General features: G+C 45.6%; 1 protein-coding gene across 2 annotated transcripts in view; it reads right to left on the bottom strand.

The window, feature by feature from the left end:
• Positions 1-6,139: 6,139 nt before the first annotated feature.
• The window catches only part of PDSS1 (decaprenyl diphosphate synthase subunit 1), a 57,473-nt gene continuing 47,220 nt past the window's right edge, over positions 6,140-16,392 (bottom strand). For both annotated transcript variants that reach the window (XM_082258809.1, XM_082258810.1), the window contains exon 11: positions 6,140-6,561. In XM_082258809.1, coding sequence (XP_082114935.1) covers positions 6,421-6,561 — 141 coding nt within the window. In that variant the 3' untranslated portion in view covers positions 6,140-6,420. The remainder of the gene's footprint in view (positions 6,562-16,392) is intronic.

The raw sequence follows: 16,392 nt of genomic DNA, 5'->3' as shown, positions 1-16,392 counted from the left end.
AAAAAAAGCTGTGATTTCAGGCTGGGACTGTGACCCAGAAGGTTCCACAGTCACTCCCAGGGGGTCTGCAGGTAAAAATGTATCCTGGGACTCCATGTTACACCGATTTTAAAATGAGAGAATTGTCCCTTTAAGAACCGCCAAAACGCGATCCCACCGCGGTTACAGCGGACCCTCAATCTCTGACTAATAGAACTAATAGCAGAGTGGATGAGGCAAAAACTACAGGGAACCCCAGAAAAAACGTTACCAGACCGTTCAGGAGACTGCCAGCATGTGCTTATGCAAAACAAAAGTGACACTGACTGCACAGGAAGAGGGGTCCCAGAACAGTAGGCATCGGAAGATTCCCAAACAAGGACTCCATCAGGATAAGCCACCCTAACCACAGCAGCGCCACAATGGCCGCAATATTACCGCCCCCCCGCCCCAAGGTAAACCTCTAGGGGTAAGGGAATCAGTGCTGAAGGGTATACAAGCCCAGTCCTCCGAGAGGCCAAGGGAACAGAGGGAGCCCCTTGGGTCCAACTATTCCGGGGGGGGGGGGGGGGGGCACGTCTTCCCCGAGACCGTAGGTTTTGGGGGGAAACAATCTACTCACCATACCTTGATACCAGGTGGGCACCACATCAAAACAGAACACCTCCCACCTGGGATGGGGGTGCTGTCAGCAAGGAAGCTGCGACTCAGGGCGTTCCAGGTCGTCGCATCCCAGCGAGACAGTCCACTCGCAGGCTTATCCCCATCCGTCAGGGCACAGTCGTGACGAGGCCTAGTTCTGGACTATAACCTGCTCACCCTCGCTGGCCAGGCTGGGAGACCTTAAGGATCTAAATTATCCAGTGCGAAACCACAGCCGGCTGTTGCTTGTAGTTCCTCTGGATCTTGGTCTGTCAGGAACTAACTTGTGCAAAAAATATACATACCAACACAAATTTAAATTTCCCTTTTAAAAGCTAAGACCGAACTCCAGGCAGGGAGCTAGGACCTATTCCTAATACTAGGCAGAAACAAACTGTTTGCTGATAGCAGAGTGTGTGCGGTTATGCCTGCAGGGACAGCCCCATAGGTGTGGTTAAGCTTTTTTCCTGCCTAGTGCCTATTCCTGATTGGAGGAGCATAACCTTCAAGTCTCTGAAGAGATGGAGCTGCGCCTGTCGAACAATAAAGATGGCAATTTATATATAAAATGCAAGCATTTACAATTGTGAAATTCATGTTTGAATATAATTTGCAGCAAACTACAATAACCCAACACAAACTCACAAATCAATATTTTCTCTGTGAAACAAATCTGTGGACAGTAAAGGTATCCTAAACCACCTGATTCCCGAAGCCTTCCTCATGTATTAAAGGAAAAAAGCTGCACATAAATTTTCCTGCAGTTGTCAGGCCAGACTAGTGATGTCACAAGTCCTCCTGGATTAGGCACTGTTCAGCCCAGGAGTACTGTGACTCCAAGGGCCATTTCATCAACCATCTTGGATCACAGGACGTGAGGCTAAATGGCACTGGGACTTATTCAACCTATTAGAAGGGCCCCAGTACAGGTCTAGCAGCCAGAAAGCAGGGTATCTGCAGTGATTTTTTTTTAAAGAGGAAGCAGGTACTGCAGCAAGAGCTGCTTTTCAAGTTCAACATGTATTGGGTAGCAACCAACAATTTTTTAATGGAAAAAATAAATAAAAAGTGGTTAAAGTCTTACTAAACCCAGGACCCTTCATTCACTATTAGGGATGATCGAAGGGTTCGGGTCGACCATCGGTTCGACCCGAACATTGGGTGTTCGGAATTCGGTCACCAGAACCGCCCAAAATGTAATGGGTCAGGAAGTGGGCTTTAAAAGCCCGTGATTAGCCCAGAAACATCAGTAAAAGTCAATGAAGGGGGCAAGAGTCTACTAGGAATGTGATTGGAGTGACTACGGGGACCAGAGGCCAATCAGGAGTGAATAAGCCCCCCAGTATATAATATAGCCCCGCCTAACCTCTAGCACTGTAATACAGAGGCTTTTGAAGAGAGTGGAAGCATTTGTGTTTCTCCTGCTGCTTGTAAAGCTCCAGTATCATTTTGCAATTATCTTCTGCTGTATGGAGCTGTTCTTTTAGTGTGAGGAAAGGGATATGCAGTGTAGTTAGGGTACTATATACCACTATAGTTAGATTCAATAATCTAGTTTTTGTAGGGATACTTTTAAGGGTCAGGGTGACCTGACTCTGCCATGCCTGGGTGACCGAACTCTGCCATGTCAGGGTGACCGTAGTGTAGTTTAGCTGACTCTGCCATACCAGGGTGACCGAACTCTGCCATGTCAGGGTGACCGTAGTGTAGTTTAGCTGACTCAGCCATGCCAGGGTGACCGAACTCTGCCATGTCAGGGTGACGTAGTGTAGTTTAGCTGACTCTGCCATACCAGGGTGACCGAACTCTGCCATGTCAGGGTGACCCCACTATGCAGATTTTGGGTTAGGGGTATACACACACAATATATATATATATATATATATATATATATATATATATATATACCCCTATACAGAAGTTCAGATGTCATGCCTGCCTCCAAACGCCTTCAAAAAATGTCTGAAACAAAAACGCCCAGGTGTGAAAGGAGGGTAACACCATCCCTGCGCTACTGAAATTCTAAGAAAAATAATCTGTTTTTTTCTGGTTCTGGACATGCTACAGAGCTGAAACTTCACAGGTACACTTTTTAGACCCCCCAGACACTAAATCCAAAGAAATCTTTTTTTTTCCAATAATTTTTTCAATAATTGGCTATCAAAAACGACAATTTTTAAGAACTTTTTTTTTGCCTGATTCATAGTCCCTGGGGCATGACCCAGAACCCTAGGCACTTTTTAGGGGCATTTATTGGGTTTTAGGGCTTCCAAATGGTGTTTTTTGATTCCCGAAGTTCGGGTCCCATTGATTTCAATGGGGTTCTGGAATCCGAACCGAACTTTCGGGAAATTCGGGTGTTCTGGTCGAACTGAACTTTTCAAAAGTTCGATCATCCCTATTCACTATATCTGGTCCCCCACAGTACACAGAACATGGAAATGCAATTATTCTAGTAAATCTAAACTGCTAAATACCTTTTCTCATCAGCAGGTAAAGCAGTCTTGTTACTTCGATCAGTGTCTGGTTAAAGCTTGTAGGAGTTTTCATTTTCCCATTAATGTCCTACGAGGCTACAGGACCCCTGACCCTCTGTCTGGACAGTGCTGATCACATGGACTCTCCCAAGAATAAAAAAACCTCTAACAGTACACACCAAACTGAGCATGTGCAGAGTGCCCCCAAAGCTCTGTACTATCAGGAAATGATTAGGGGACATGGAAGGAGACAGGATCAAACAGCCTTTTTACACAATGTGCAGGAATAACCCCTTAGGTTCCACAGTGCAACAAGCATGCTTTACTGCATATACAGACTATTTTTATATTGTGGGTTTAGCAACACTTCAAGATGTTTCATACATAAAATGTTAGGCATTTGAGGAGATATACACTCTGATCGCAGAGAGCCAGTGGGTGTTAAAAATAAAAAAAAATGGGATCTGGAATGCTTCCTGGTAATTCGCTCTAGTTGGCTTTAGCAAGCAACCTTACTCCCAGTTAAAATATTTAGAAAGTATGAGCTATCTGGGACAATCAGATTTGGAATGGCACATAGATATGGCTGGCCATATCATTAGCATATTTCTGCCTGACAGTACAGTAAAATCCCTTTCTTGGAGTACATCACAGAAGTGTTAATTCTTAGACTATTGAGCTATGCACTGAGTGTCTGGACACGGGCAAATACCAAAGCTTGACACCACCCAGCCACAAGTGTGATAGGAGAGGGAGAGAAATATCCTGAAAAGGTTTAAACAGTGGCCTCCAAAGGACTGACAGCACCAGATTGATGTCCCACAGAGTTAGCGGGGAGTGTACTGGCAGAAAAATGTGCACCGCCATTTGCAAAAAAGGCTCTGACCAAGGGGTGGGAAGAAATCAGTCTCTGAAAGAGCACCGCCAAGACAGAAACCTGACCCTAATGCTCCGTACACACGTGCAGATAGTCGGCCGAACGATCGGCCGTCTTTTGTCCCCGGGCTGTTGTGTCTGTTGAAAAGTGCAAAAGACTGCACAAGAATTTTGTCCGCCGACTACAGAAGTGATGTCATGTGATGGTTAACTTTCCCTGTGTTTTTTCTTTTCGGAGCATGCCCAGTCTTGCAAATCTGCGGTCTGTCGGCCGAATTCTGTATTGACTGGCGAACAATCGGCGGCTCTGGTGTCGGCATACAAAAATTTTAATGCTTGCACGACAGATTCTTTTCGGCCAAAAGTGCGCTGTCGGCTGTCGGAAGCATCATACTAACAAGCCGAAAATCGGCCGATCGGTCGTCAGCCGAATCTTTTCGGCCGACAATCTGCACGTGTGTACGAGGCATTATTAGTCCACAGAACTAAGGACTTGTCCAGTCCAGTCTGAAAGAAGGATAAAAATAGATTCCACAAAGTATAGTCTGGTGTCGCCGTGGCCCCGTCCATGCCCCTGGACTTGCATGCTTTGTGGAGGATCTGTGCTTTGTAATAGCAGCCTGACTTGTCTTCCTTGCTGGGTTGGAGAGTTTCCATCAGGATATTTGGGGACCATGAAGGAATATAAAGCTACAGGGGATCTCCAGCATACTGACCCAAGAATTGACCCACAGTGACGGGAGGAGAAAATCCCTGTAAGGGGACATACACATGCCTAAGACCACTAACATCTGGTAAGAGGCACATTTTACCTTTTCCACATGGTGTTGGAAGAGTGTATCACATCCCCTTTAACACCTGGAGTCCATATTCTTGAGGTGGCTGTCTTTTCGCCCTTAAATTTTACCTGCTGGTAAGAAGCAAACCTGAAAGGTGGTGGGATATAAGATAGAAACATCTAACACATGGTTTTCGTTTGGAGCACTGTTTTCATCCCATTTTATTCCATCATCCGTAATCTTTCACGTGTTTTTTCACATTTGGAATTTTGGACTTTGATATTGAGGAATTGTACACAGAACTTTTTTCACATCCCTCCTTGGGATTTTGCACTTCTATTTCAGTAGACTTGAGACACCTAAGACATTCACCATTTATTTGTATTCATTTGTAACACCCAAGTGGGAAATGTGTGATAACTTTGTTGATATTTAAGGTTAATTGTCACAGTTTGTTTATTTGATTTGTCACCTTTGTGTTTTCACATTTTAGACAGACAACATTATTTAGCGCACACGAGACTATTCTTTTTTAATTCATTTTTCCAGAACAATATCTGGATCTTTGGTTGCAGCATACATTCACTTATCAGCGCACCCTTTATACATTAATATTCCACAAAGTATTTCCTGGGATGGAGTTTTCCGCATGCCGTGGTAAACCCTAACAGAAGAGGGCTATCTGGCCCCCAGCAAAGTGGGAATTAGGGAGTCCGCAAGACCCTCTTGCCCTCAGAACTTGGGCTTCAACAGCCATGCCGTCAAGGTCACCGAGATTTTCCAGTCAGTGTGATGGCTCCAAGGTCAAACGTCTTGAGAATGAGGACCCAGCCTGCAGGACTTGCACCCTCTGCTGCTTCTTAGGCCTAACCTTGATTGCTCCCACAGGAGTAGATCATCTAGATACACCAAAATGGTAACCTTTTTTGCTTGCAAAAGAGCCAAGACTGGGACCAGCACCTTTGTGTATACGTGCAATGTCATGGCTTGACTAAAGGGCCGAGCCACAAATAGAAAATGTTGTTCCCCAGTGCAAAGCAAAGTTAGCAATCTGGAAAAATGCCACTGCTATAGAGTACTGAGGCCTAACAGCAGAAGGTAGTTTAAGCAGAAATGTGCTTGTCAAGGCAGAAAAGGTGTTCTCAGCAGAGAGATGGAACCATTGTATATGGACACTAGCACAAAAACCACCCCAAAAAAACTGGGGTAAACCCAATAGTCCCAATTAACTCTCCTATGATGTACAATTGAGAAATACTGATTGTCTCTCATTCTGATCATTTGCCAGGCTAGTTAAATTTTTAAAAAGCTGCTAAGAAAAGCACATTTCATGATAGGTTCTCTTAAATTTAACAGGTATAAAAAAAAAAAATCCAGCAGAGAACGGAAAATTGATTTGATTTTATCCATTTGCACAACACATCTGGTGAAATTCACTCTCCCCTTTACTGTTCACGTTAATACATAATATGGCTTCCTCTGATAAAATCTTTATAAAAAAAATACAGTACTGTAATGGTGAAAGGCATAATAAACATTTGGAGATTTCTCTTAAAAGTTCTTTTTTGGTGGCCCGCACTGGAAGCTGAACCGGCTGAGTTTGTACATATGTGCTGGCGTTAGGCACTGTTTGGTGGTAGCTGCCAGTAAAGAGTCCCTGTCCCCGATCACTTGTCTCTAGTGAGAACGATTTCTGTTAGGTGGATGAGAGCGTCTCTCTCCGGGGACTGCTGCAGCTTGCTGATTTCTCGGATCGCTTCATTACAGTAGCGCTGGGCGAGGTAGGTGGTTTGGTGAACGCCATCACTCTGTCAGCACAAAAATAAATAGATTTACTTAACATTGCCGAATACTGCTCTGGCCTTTAAAGTATAACTTTTTTTGTAGTTTTGGATTGAGTGGAGAGGGATTGGAACAACTGTCAGTTTTTTTTGCTGTCTGTGCCCCAGTTAGGGAGATTCATCCTTTCTATTTGTCCTGTTTACTATTATCACTAAAAATGAAAAGAAAATCCTACATCTTGGGTTGTCCCTAGAAAAGTAATAGAAGGAAAATCTTCCAATGGGGACACTAGTTCTGGTGACCTGGGTGACCTCAAGGAATTCCTTATATTTGCAGGGATTTCTGCTCACTTCCTGTTTGGCTATGGGACAGGAAGTGAAGGGAAATCTCTGCAATGGGACACAAATGAGGAAAAAAAAAAAAAAAGAAACAAAGAAAGGGTGCATCGACCTAGCGCATTATCCTCAATAATAGGCTTTATTTATGCAACATATAAAATGGCTACTCACAAACACAGGTGTAGAAATGATCATAACAAGCTCAGTTGCTCCAGTGTCAGGAATAGTCCATATGAAAGTCCATAATCCAATGAGATGACGGCTGACGCGTTTCGAGGCTCAGCCTCTTCCTCAGAGCCACTGTGTCATGACCTACTCATAAGTTTAAATAGTAATGCATTGCTCAAATCCCTCCCTTAGATATCAGGAGCCCCTCCCTCTAGGGGTGTGGCAGAAGTACTACACCCGTCCCTCTTGCAGCACTGCCACTCAACCCCCAATAGGGTTGGTTCATGAAACCCATGTAATGTGCACCACAGTTTCATTATCAAAACCAAGTAAAACAATAACACATACACTTGAATAAAATTAATCTACAACATGCAGCTGCAATGGTTAGCATCCATATAAACATAGCATAAACTGCGGAGCCTGCTCCTTCATGTGGCATCGGAAAAAAGAGGTATCAGGCACCGATGGCCGGAGCCACATGATCAAACAGTTCATCAATTGTGGCACCAGCTACTTGGTCTATGCTCTGATTTGCCCGTGTGGCCTATTGTACATTGGAAGCACCACACGACCCCTGAGAGTGAGATTCAGGGAACATAAGTGTAGTATACTCAGTAAAAAGATTAAGGAAGGACTGAGAGACCGCAACAACTATTCAGTACCTTGACATTTCAGTCAGCTCCATGATGGGGATCCAACTGGGTTGAGGGTTTTTGGTATTGAAGCTATCAATAGGGACTAAGATGATGGGGCGAGGTTCCAGAGACTATGCAAGAGGGAATCCTATTGGATATTCACCCGAGGGTCTCTGGCATCTGGGGGTATCAATGAGAACATAGAGATTCATGGGGTTGTATAGAGCCACAATGACTATGATCATACCCCAGCATCCTTGGTGGTGGCAGGCACATCTATAAACTAATTGATTCTTGTTTTCGAGATCAGGGTTATGGAAGTTTGACTTTTCCTAGCATTAAGTCCTTCTATCTGGTTCTTTTCTCGTTCTCTGCTTTTTATACTAATAATTATTTTATCATTTTATCAATTTGACAAATACCATGGTAATTTTTTGTATTTATCTCCTTGTATTACCATTTGTCTCGACGTATATCCTAGCGGGTGCACAACACGGCAGTTCTATGTGAGTAAGTGCATTTTTTTGTGTATACATACACACTTTAAAGCCCCGTACACACGTACCGATCGGCCGTCTTTTGTCCCCGGGCTGTTGTGTCCGCTGAAAAGTGCAAAAGACTGCACACGAATTTTGTCCGCCGACTGCAGAAGTGATGTCATGTGATGGTTAACTTTCCCTGTGTTTTTTCTTTTCTGAGCATGCCCAGTCTTGCAAATCTGTTGTCTGTCGGCCGAATTCTGTACTGACTGGCGAACAATCGGCCGTTCTGGTGTCGGCATCCAAAAATTTTAATGCTTGCACGACACATTCTGTTCGGCCGAAAGTGCGCTGTCGGCAGCATCATACTAACAAGCCGAAAATTGGCCGATCGTTCGGCGGCCGAACATTTTCGGCCGACAATCGGTACGTGTGTACGGGCCTTCAGTCATAGTTTCATTCAGTTTGCAAGCAGACCTGTGGTCTGAAGTTTTCAAAGGTTTTTTTTGACTGGTATCATAGGACCTAACCAGCGTATCCGATTTGGAGGACGAGTCCTCTCCCTCCTGGAATTACTTACCATGTAATTTTTAGTTTATTTTAATATACATCTAAACATATATTTAATAATTCTTCTTTTTATATAGACACATTTAATATATGTTTTTATCTATTGTGTAGGGAGTTGTAGGTACCCATGGAATGGTATTGATGAGATTTTAATTCTTTACATATATACAGTATATATTTTTGTACCACAGTTTAAAGGGCGCCCTTGTTGCTCATTGAGGGGGAACTTTTAATCCATATAATGTAATACATTTAATTCTCAATTTTTTAATTTTCTATCTTATTGCCATTCAGTTACAGTCTTCTACATAGTATATGCATGCACATGAACAGGTGTACACACGTACATACACATATGTGTTTTGATACACTATAGGGCATATATATATATATATATATCTCTATATCTATCTATCTATCCGTATTTCCAACCATGCATGTTTAAGCACTTTCTTTTGGAATAAATGAGCCAGATTACTCCCCTCTGATGGCCGAGACTAGGTGGTCGGATATTGATTTATAGATGGGAGGATGTGGGAGTGTAGGTAGATTAGTATTTAGTGCATGGATGGCGATCACTACAATTAGCGATGGGTTAGGTCTGCTTGTGTGGAGAGGATCGTTCCGGTGCTTACATCTGTCAGCCCGGACCTATGGAAGGAAGTGACGTCAGCGGAAGTGACGTCAATCGTGTGGAACGCATGACGCAGCAACCCGGAAGTTGAGTAGCGGCGTGCGTTCCACGGAGTTACCGATGGGACATGCTGCGGAGTTCTGCAGCGCCCGATCGGCTCCTCCTCTCCCTCCTCTCCTGAACCCTTTGCCACCATCCCCCAGTAACCTGCCTGTTCTATAGGAAGGCATCGGACAGCTTACATGTGAATGATTGAGCTAAGGGGCAAACCTTTGTCACACATAAATCAATATGGACATAACATGGATAATATCTGGATGGATAGCAATGGGCCCTATGGGATCTCTCTCCATCCTACCACAAGCATCCTCAAAGGTAAAGTGTGGGATGTATATACGTCAAGTAGGACATCATTAGTCCTCTATTATCGGTAGAAGTGCCTTGTGTACCTACATGAACCACATTTCACACTAGTTTTTATTTACATTTTTATACTTTTATTCATATTGTGCCTTTTATGCTATGTTATATGGATGCTAACCATTGCAGCTGCATGCTGTAGATTAATTTTATTCAAGTGTATGTGTTATTGTTTTACTTGGTTTTGATAATGAAACTGTGGTGCACATTACATGGGTTTTATGAACCAACCCTATTGGGGGTTGAGTGGCAGTGCTGCAAGAGGGAGGGGTGTAGTACTTCTGCCACACCCCTAGAGGGAGGGGCTCCTGAGATCTGAGGGAGGGATTTGAGCAATGCATTACTATTTAAACTTATGAGTAGGTCATGACACAGTGGCTCTGAGGAAGAGGCTGAGCCTCGAAACGCGTCAGCCGTCATCTCATTGGATTATGGACTATTCCTGACACTGGAGCAACTGAGCTTGTTATGATCATTTTTACACCTGTGTTTGTGAGTAGCCATTTTATATGTTGCATAAATAAAGCCTATTATTGAGGATAATGCGCTAGGTCGATGCGCCCTTTCTTTGTTTCTTTTTGCCTGTAGTACCGTTGGACTACCCCAGTCCTTTTTGGGCTGCAAGACCTAGCTATCCAAGACGCCAGCTGTAAGTCCCGTGTCGTGTAGTTGGGGAGCTTGGATTCTAAGAGAAGGGTGGTATCACCTTATTGGTTTGGGAAAAAAAAAAAAAAAAATCTGACAGGGGTTATAAACTTCCCTTACTCTAAAAAAAAGTTTTGCATATAGTCCTACTTTAAATCTAGGCTCTGCATGTTGAACCTTTTATTCACGCAGCATACAAAAAATAAATGCAAAAACCTCCCACTCACTTTGAGACTCCTTTCAGTTTGCAGATGATCCTTCAATTTTAGGCTGAAAGGGATTGTAGGATCTCAAAAGTTTTTCGCCTTGATGCATTCTTTGCATTAAGGTGAAAAACCTTTGTTGCACCGCCCCCCCAGACCAAACCTTTTTCTTACCTGAGCCTGTTTGTCCCAAGGCCGTGCACGAGCCTAGCGGCCCCTCCCGCTGTCTCCTATCTCATTGGACAGACTGATAGCAGCAGGAGCCATTGGCTCCGGCTGCTGTCAATTAAATCCAGTGATGTGGGGGGGGGGGGGCAAGTCCCGCTGTCAATGGACACAGCAGCAGGATCCAGGAATGTGGGTTTCCTTGGAGGCACCGGGTGAAGGGGAGGAGCCAGGAGCGCCTCCATGCCATGCCTACCTGCTGGCCTCCCGTATATTATGGGTGACCAGAAAGGGGCAGGCAGATGGGTGGAGCTTTTTTTCCGGAGTCTATGCCTTAACTTTTTTTTGTAATAAACATGCACTTGTCTATCCAAGTTACTGCTAATGCCGGATATACTACAGCCAGATGACTGCTGGGGATTTGAAGGAGCAATGACAGTTGATAGTATTATCTGGCATGAATACAACGAAGCTTGAACACTTGTACAATGAATGGAAGTGTTGTTTGCACTCTCCCTTCCACCTCATCATCTATATTAATAAAATATATTCTATTTTTCACAGAATACAAGGCAACCTTTGGTTAGACAAGGGACAGTCCTCTCATTCATCTGCCCCTCCTCTCCCCTTGTCTAATCACAAAATACCTTGTATTCATCTGAAAAGTATACACAACAGGAAGAGAAAAACAACACTGCTGTTTTTTATTGGTTGAGCCAGATGGACTTGTGTCTTTTTTCAACCTGACTAACTATGCAACACTATGCTTCATTATACCAGCACTTGAAATGACAGTACTAAAGCAGACTGCAATGTTTTCTCTATTGTTCATTGACAGACGCAGCTCCATATCTTCTTAGCCATTGGTTTAAGCTCCTCCCTTCAGGAATAGGACACTGGGCAGGAAAAAGCTCTCTCACCACACCTATGGGGCTGTCCCTGCAGGCATAACCTCGCACACTCTGCTACAGCCCTCAGGATTGTTTCTGCCTAGTTTAGGGGTAGGACTTAGTTCCCTGCTGGGACTTCGGTCTTAGCTGTTATTTTTTGGGAACCATTGTTTTGTACTTCATTCTTTAAGTAGAGTTCCTGGAGAACTACAAGCAACAGCTGGCTGGGTTTCGGACTGGATATTCTAGATCCTTAAGGTCTCCCAGCCTGGCCAGCGAGCGTGAGCAGGTTATACTCCAGCACTAGGCCTCGCCACGGCAGAGCCCCGATGGACGGGGACGAGCCCGCGAGTGGACCATCTCTCTGGGATGTGAATGACCTGGAACGCCCCGAGTCGCAGCGTACCCCTTGGCTGGCAGCTCCCCCAGACCGGGTGGGTGGTAGTTTGCTCAGAGTGGCACCCACCCGATTCCGTGGTATGGTGAGTAAGTGTCCCCCTAAATCTCTGGCGGTCTCAGCATGGACGTGGGCCCCCTCCATGGAATAGTCGGACCCTCGGTTCCCCTGACCTCTCGGGTATACCAGGCCCCCCTTCAGCCGTTCCCCCCTCCTATAACAGGTTCCTACTGTTGGGGGCGGATATATTGCAGGCCTCTGCGGCTGCGTTTTTCTGGTGGGGTCCACTCCTGGGGACCATGCAATGCTTTTATCTGCTGCCCCCCCCGGGGGGTCCTGTAGACCGCATGGCAAGCAGGGGGGCCGCCATTTTGTTTTAGGACTTGCCTTGCATTAACGTCAGAATCTCTTGTAATGTATGGGCAGCCATTTTCTAAATCTTCCCCATAGGAATGCATGGGGTGGCCATTTTCTTGTTCTCCACGGTGCTGGACAGCATAGGCAGGCATCAGACACTCTAGGCATGACCCAGGTGCTTTCACTTTGTATCAGATCATTTCTTTCTGCTGTACAGATCGTTCCTTCAAGCCTCCTGATAGGTTTGGTAAAGTTTTTGGGGTCTCTTGTGTGTTTCCTCACACACACTGTTTACAGACTGTTAGGCTGGGACTTGCTGTACCGCCAGTGCAGCGGTACGATCCCGTTTTTTAAAACGACACTACATCTTTTTAAATTTAGTGTAAATGGAGTGCCAGGACAAAAAAGTTCACCTACAGACCCCCTCAGTGTGACTGCGGAACCTTCTGGATCACAGCCCGTCAGCTCTTACAGCAGTTTTGGAAAGCCTAGTGTGAAAAGTGGATTTAGTGTTAAAAAAAGTAACACTAGCCATAAACGCCTTTTGCCTTCGCCTCCCTCTGTTGTATCTTCAGATTCAGAGGCAGATGTGGCCGCCGCAGATGCACCCCACCCTGGTGGCTCTGTGTCATTGTATTCTGATGGCAAAGAGGACCTGTCATTATCTGCAGCTGCGGCATTGGTGGAAGCACTTCTAGTTTCAGTGCGAGAAACTTTAAAAATGGTGGATGAGTCTACAGTGTTGGGAACGCAGGTGTCTTTTGGCACCTGCAAATCCCAGAAATCGGGCAAAGTGTTCCCCTGTCTGGAACTTTTTGACAATATTGTCAATGAACAACGGGGGCGCCCCCCTGTCGCTTGTCTTGGGAGGCGGGGGCGTACTTGGAGGGGCTCCTGGTAGGGAATGCTGCGTTGGGGGAGGTTTGCTGGAGGCAATTTTTTGCCCCCTCCCCCCAGTGCGGGCCCTGACCTGGGGTCCCCCAGGGCTGGGATTGTTTACCAGTACTATACCCGTAGCCGCCCGCTGTTTGCCTTGGTTTTTTTCCTGCCGACGGCTTGCTCTATGTCATGTAATAGTTATGCTGTTATATTTTCTAAGCAAGTTGATTACGGAATTGGGCTTTTTCCACTGTTATGTTCTTATGTGTTTGGCTCTGTTTGGCCTTACCCCTTTCTTTTCTTTCTTGTACTATCAATTTTGTGTAAATTAAAATAAAGATGATATAAAAAAAACAAAAAACAAAAAACAGTGGGGACGCATCAAGCACATGTTAGTGATGCCCAAGTGTTTTAAACACCGTTATCCCTTCGCGGATAAGGTCTCAACTCAGTGGACCATGCCACCAAAGGTGGATCATCCAGTTTTCAGACTGAATAAGTCTACTGTGGTCCCGGTGGAAAAACCCCCGGCCTTCACGGACCCCGTTGATAAGAAAGGATTGAGTCTGTCTCGCCATTTACATGTGACAGCAGGCTCCATATTGAAACCAATTTTTGTGACCATCCTGGTGTCGCAGACTGTCACTGAATGGGTGAAAATACTAAAAGGTGTCTTGGAAACACAACAGCTCCCCAGGGCTGATTGAGCTCTTGGATCAAATGGCCTAAGCCCTTCTGTATATATGTGATGCGTCGCTGGATGCGGCTCCACTGGTAGCCAGAGGGTGGGGATTGGTATTAAGATGCATGGTGTGGCTAAAAAGCTGGTCTGCAGACCAGGCTTCCAAATAGACTCTTTGTGACCTTCCCTTTATGGGGGAGAGGTTGTTTGGATCCTCCCTGGATGAGTTGATCAAAGGCCTTACGGGTGGAAAGAGTACTCTTCTCTCTCAATCCTCTAAGGGCAAGGCACCACGTGCTAGAATGGGGGAATTCGGTACTGGGGTACCTGGATGATCCCCTATTGAGGGCAGACTCTCACTCAGCCCTGTTGTACGATTTGACTGTCACTGTCCGAACACTGCAAGGGTTCGGTTGGAACATCAATTTAAAAAAATCTGACCCGATACCTTCAATAAGACTGGATTATCTGGGCCTGACACTGGACTTTCTTCTCTCGGACAAGCTGCAAAAATTGCAGGGAACAATCCGGTTGTTGTTAGCAAACAATGTCTTCTCTGCGGACTTGAATGCGGGCCTTGGGTCTGATGGTATCAACCTTCGAGGAGGTTCCGCTTGCTCAGTTCCACACGAGACCCTTTCAAAAGGAGATTCTCGTAAAATGGAACAAGGATCCAAAATCCTTGGATACTTTGATTCGGTTGAGTCGCAATACAAAGTCTGCTCTTCTGTGGTTGCTTCACTCATCAGCACTTCACCAAGACAAGTCCTTCCTGCCGTTGTACTGGATGGTGGTTTCCACGGATGCCAGCCTGTCAGGCTGGGGAGGAGTGCTGGAGAAACTCTGCGCCCAGGAATCCTAGGCGGTGGAAGAGTCCAAGCTGCGATAAATATCTTAGAGCGATAAAGCTTTGCCTGAGTCATTGGATGGCTCGTTTGCAAGGTTGCCCAGTCCGAAATTCAATCGGACAATGCCACGGCCGTGGCATACATCAATTATCAAAGGGGTATCAAGAGTGTCTTGGAGGCCTGGGAAGTGGCCGAGATTCTGGATTGGGCGGAAGTTTGTCCCAGCTCTTTCTGCTGTGCACATCCCAGGGGTGGAGAACTGGCAGGCGGATTACCCGATTCGTCAGGTGTTGGAACAGGGGGAGTGGTCCCTGCATCCGGAGGAGTTTCACCTCCTGTGTGTCCGGTGGGGGACACCCGATGTCGACTTGTTTGCTTCTCGACTCAAGAAGGTTCAGAGGTTTATGCCCAGGTCAAGGGATCCTCTGGCCAATGACACAGGTGCCCTGGTGGCTCCTTGGGGTCAGTATCGGCTGATATATGCGTTCTCTCCATTGTAACTCCTGACAAAACTGCTGCGCAGAATAGAGGAAGGGATTCTGGTCATTCTAGTGGCCCCAGACTGGCCTCGCCGGTCTTGGTACGCAGACCTGGCAAGGTTGGTTGCCGATGCTCCTTGGAGGTTTCCTCTCAGGGAAGATCTGCTGTCTCAAGAGCCGATCTTCCATCCTGCTTTATAGTCACTGGCTTTAACGGCGTGGCTGTTGAAAGCCAGGTATTGAAGGATAGAGGTCTTTCTGACTCTGTGATTCTTACACTGTAGAAGGCCAGGAAATCAACTTCCAGGAAAATCTATCATGAATCGTTGAAAGTGCACCCTCGCTTATTTTCGGTAGCTAGGGTTTTGACTTTTCTTCAAAAAGGGGTTTAACAGCGTTTGGCTTTGGGCACTATCAAAGGCCAAGTGTTGGCTTTAGCTGTGTTTTCACAACGCCCTTTAGCTACGCATGCCCTGATTCGCCTTTTTATTCAGGGGGTGCGTCATATGGCGCCTCCGAAACGATCACCGTTACCCTCCGTGGGATCTGAATTTGGTGTTGTCGGTTCTTCAAAAACCTCCTTTTGGGAACATTAGGGAGATTCCCCTGCTTACATTATCTCAGAAGGTTGCCTTCTTGGTGGCTATCACTTCTGCCCGCAGGGTGTCTGAACTGGCGGCATTGTCTTGCCGTTCACCTTATCTGGTGGTCCACAGAGATAAAGTGGTACTTCGACCTAATCAGTCATTTCTTCCTAAGGTGGTTTCTGATTTCCATTTGAATGAAGACATTGTGCTGCCTTCACTCTGTCCTAAGCCCAAGCATCCCAAGGAAATTGCTTTGCATTCTTTGGATATGGTTCGGGCAATTCGAATTTTTCTGGAGGCTACTGGATCTTTCAGGAAATCAGACTCTCTTTTTGTCCTTACCGAAGGAATGGCTGCGTCTGTTGCGACTATATCCAGATGGATCAGGCAGACGTTGGTTCAGGCTTATTCACTGAAGGGTCAGGTTCCTCCTTTCCTGGTTAGGTGCATTTTACTAGAGCACTGAGTGTCTCTTGGG

Source organism: Pelophylax lessonae (assembly GCF_965119305.1).
Source record: "Pelophylax lessonae genome assembly, chromosome: 5".
Taxonomy (NCBI): domain Eukaryota; kingdom Metazoa; phylum Chordata; class Amphibia; order Anura; family Ranidae; genus Pelophylax; species Pelophylax lessonae.
This window is presented reverse-complemented; position numbering and strand designations above follow the sequence as displayed.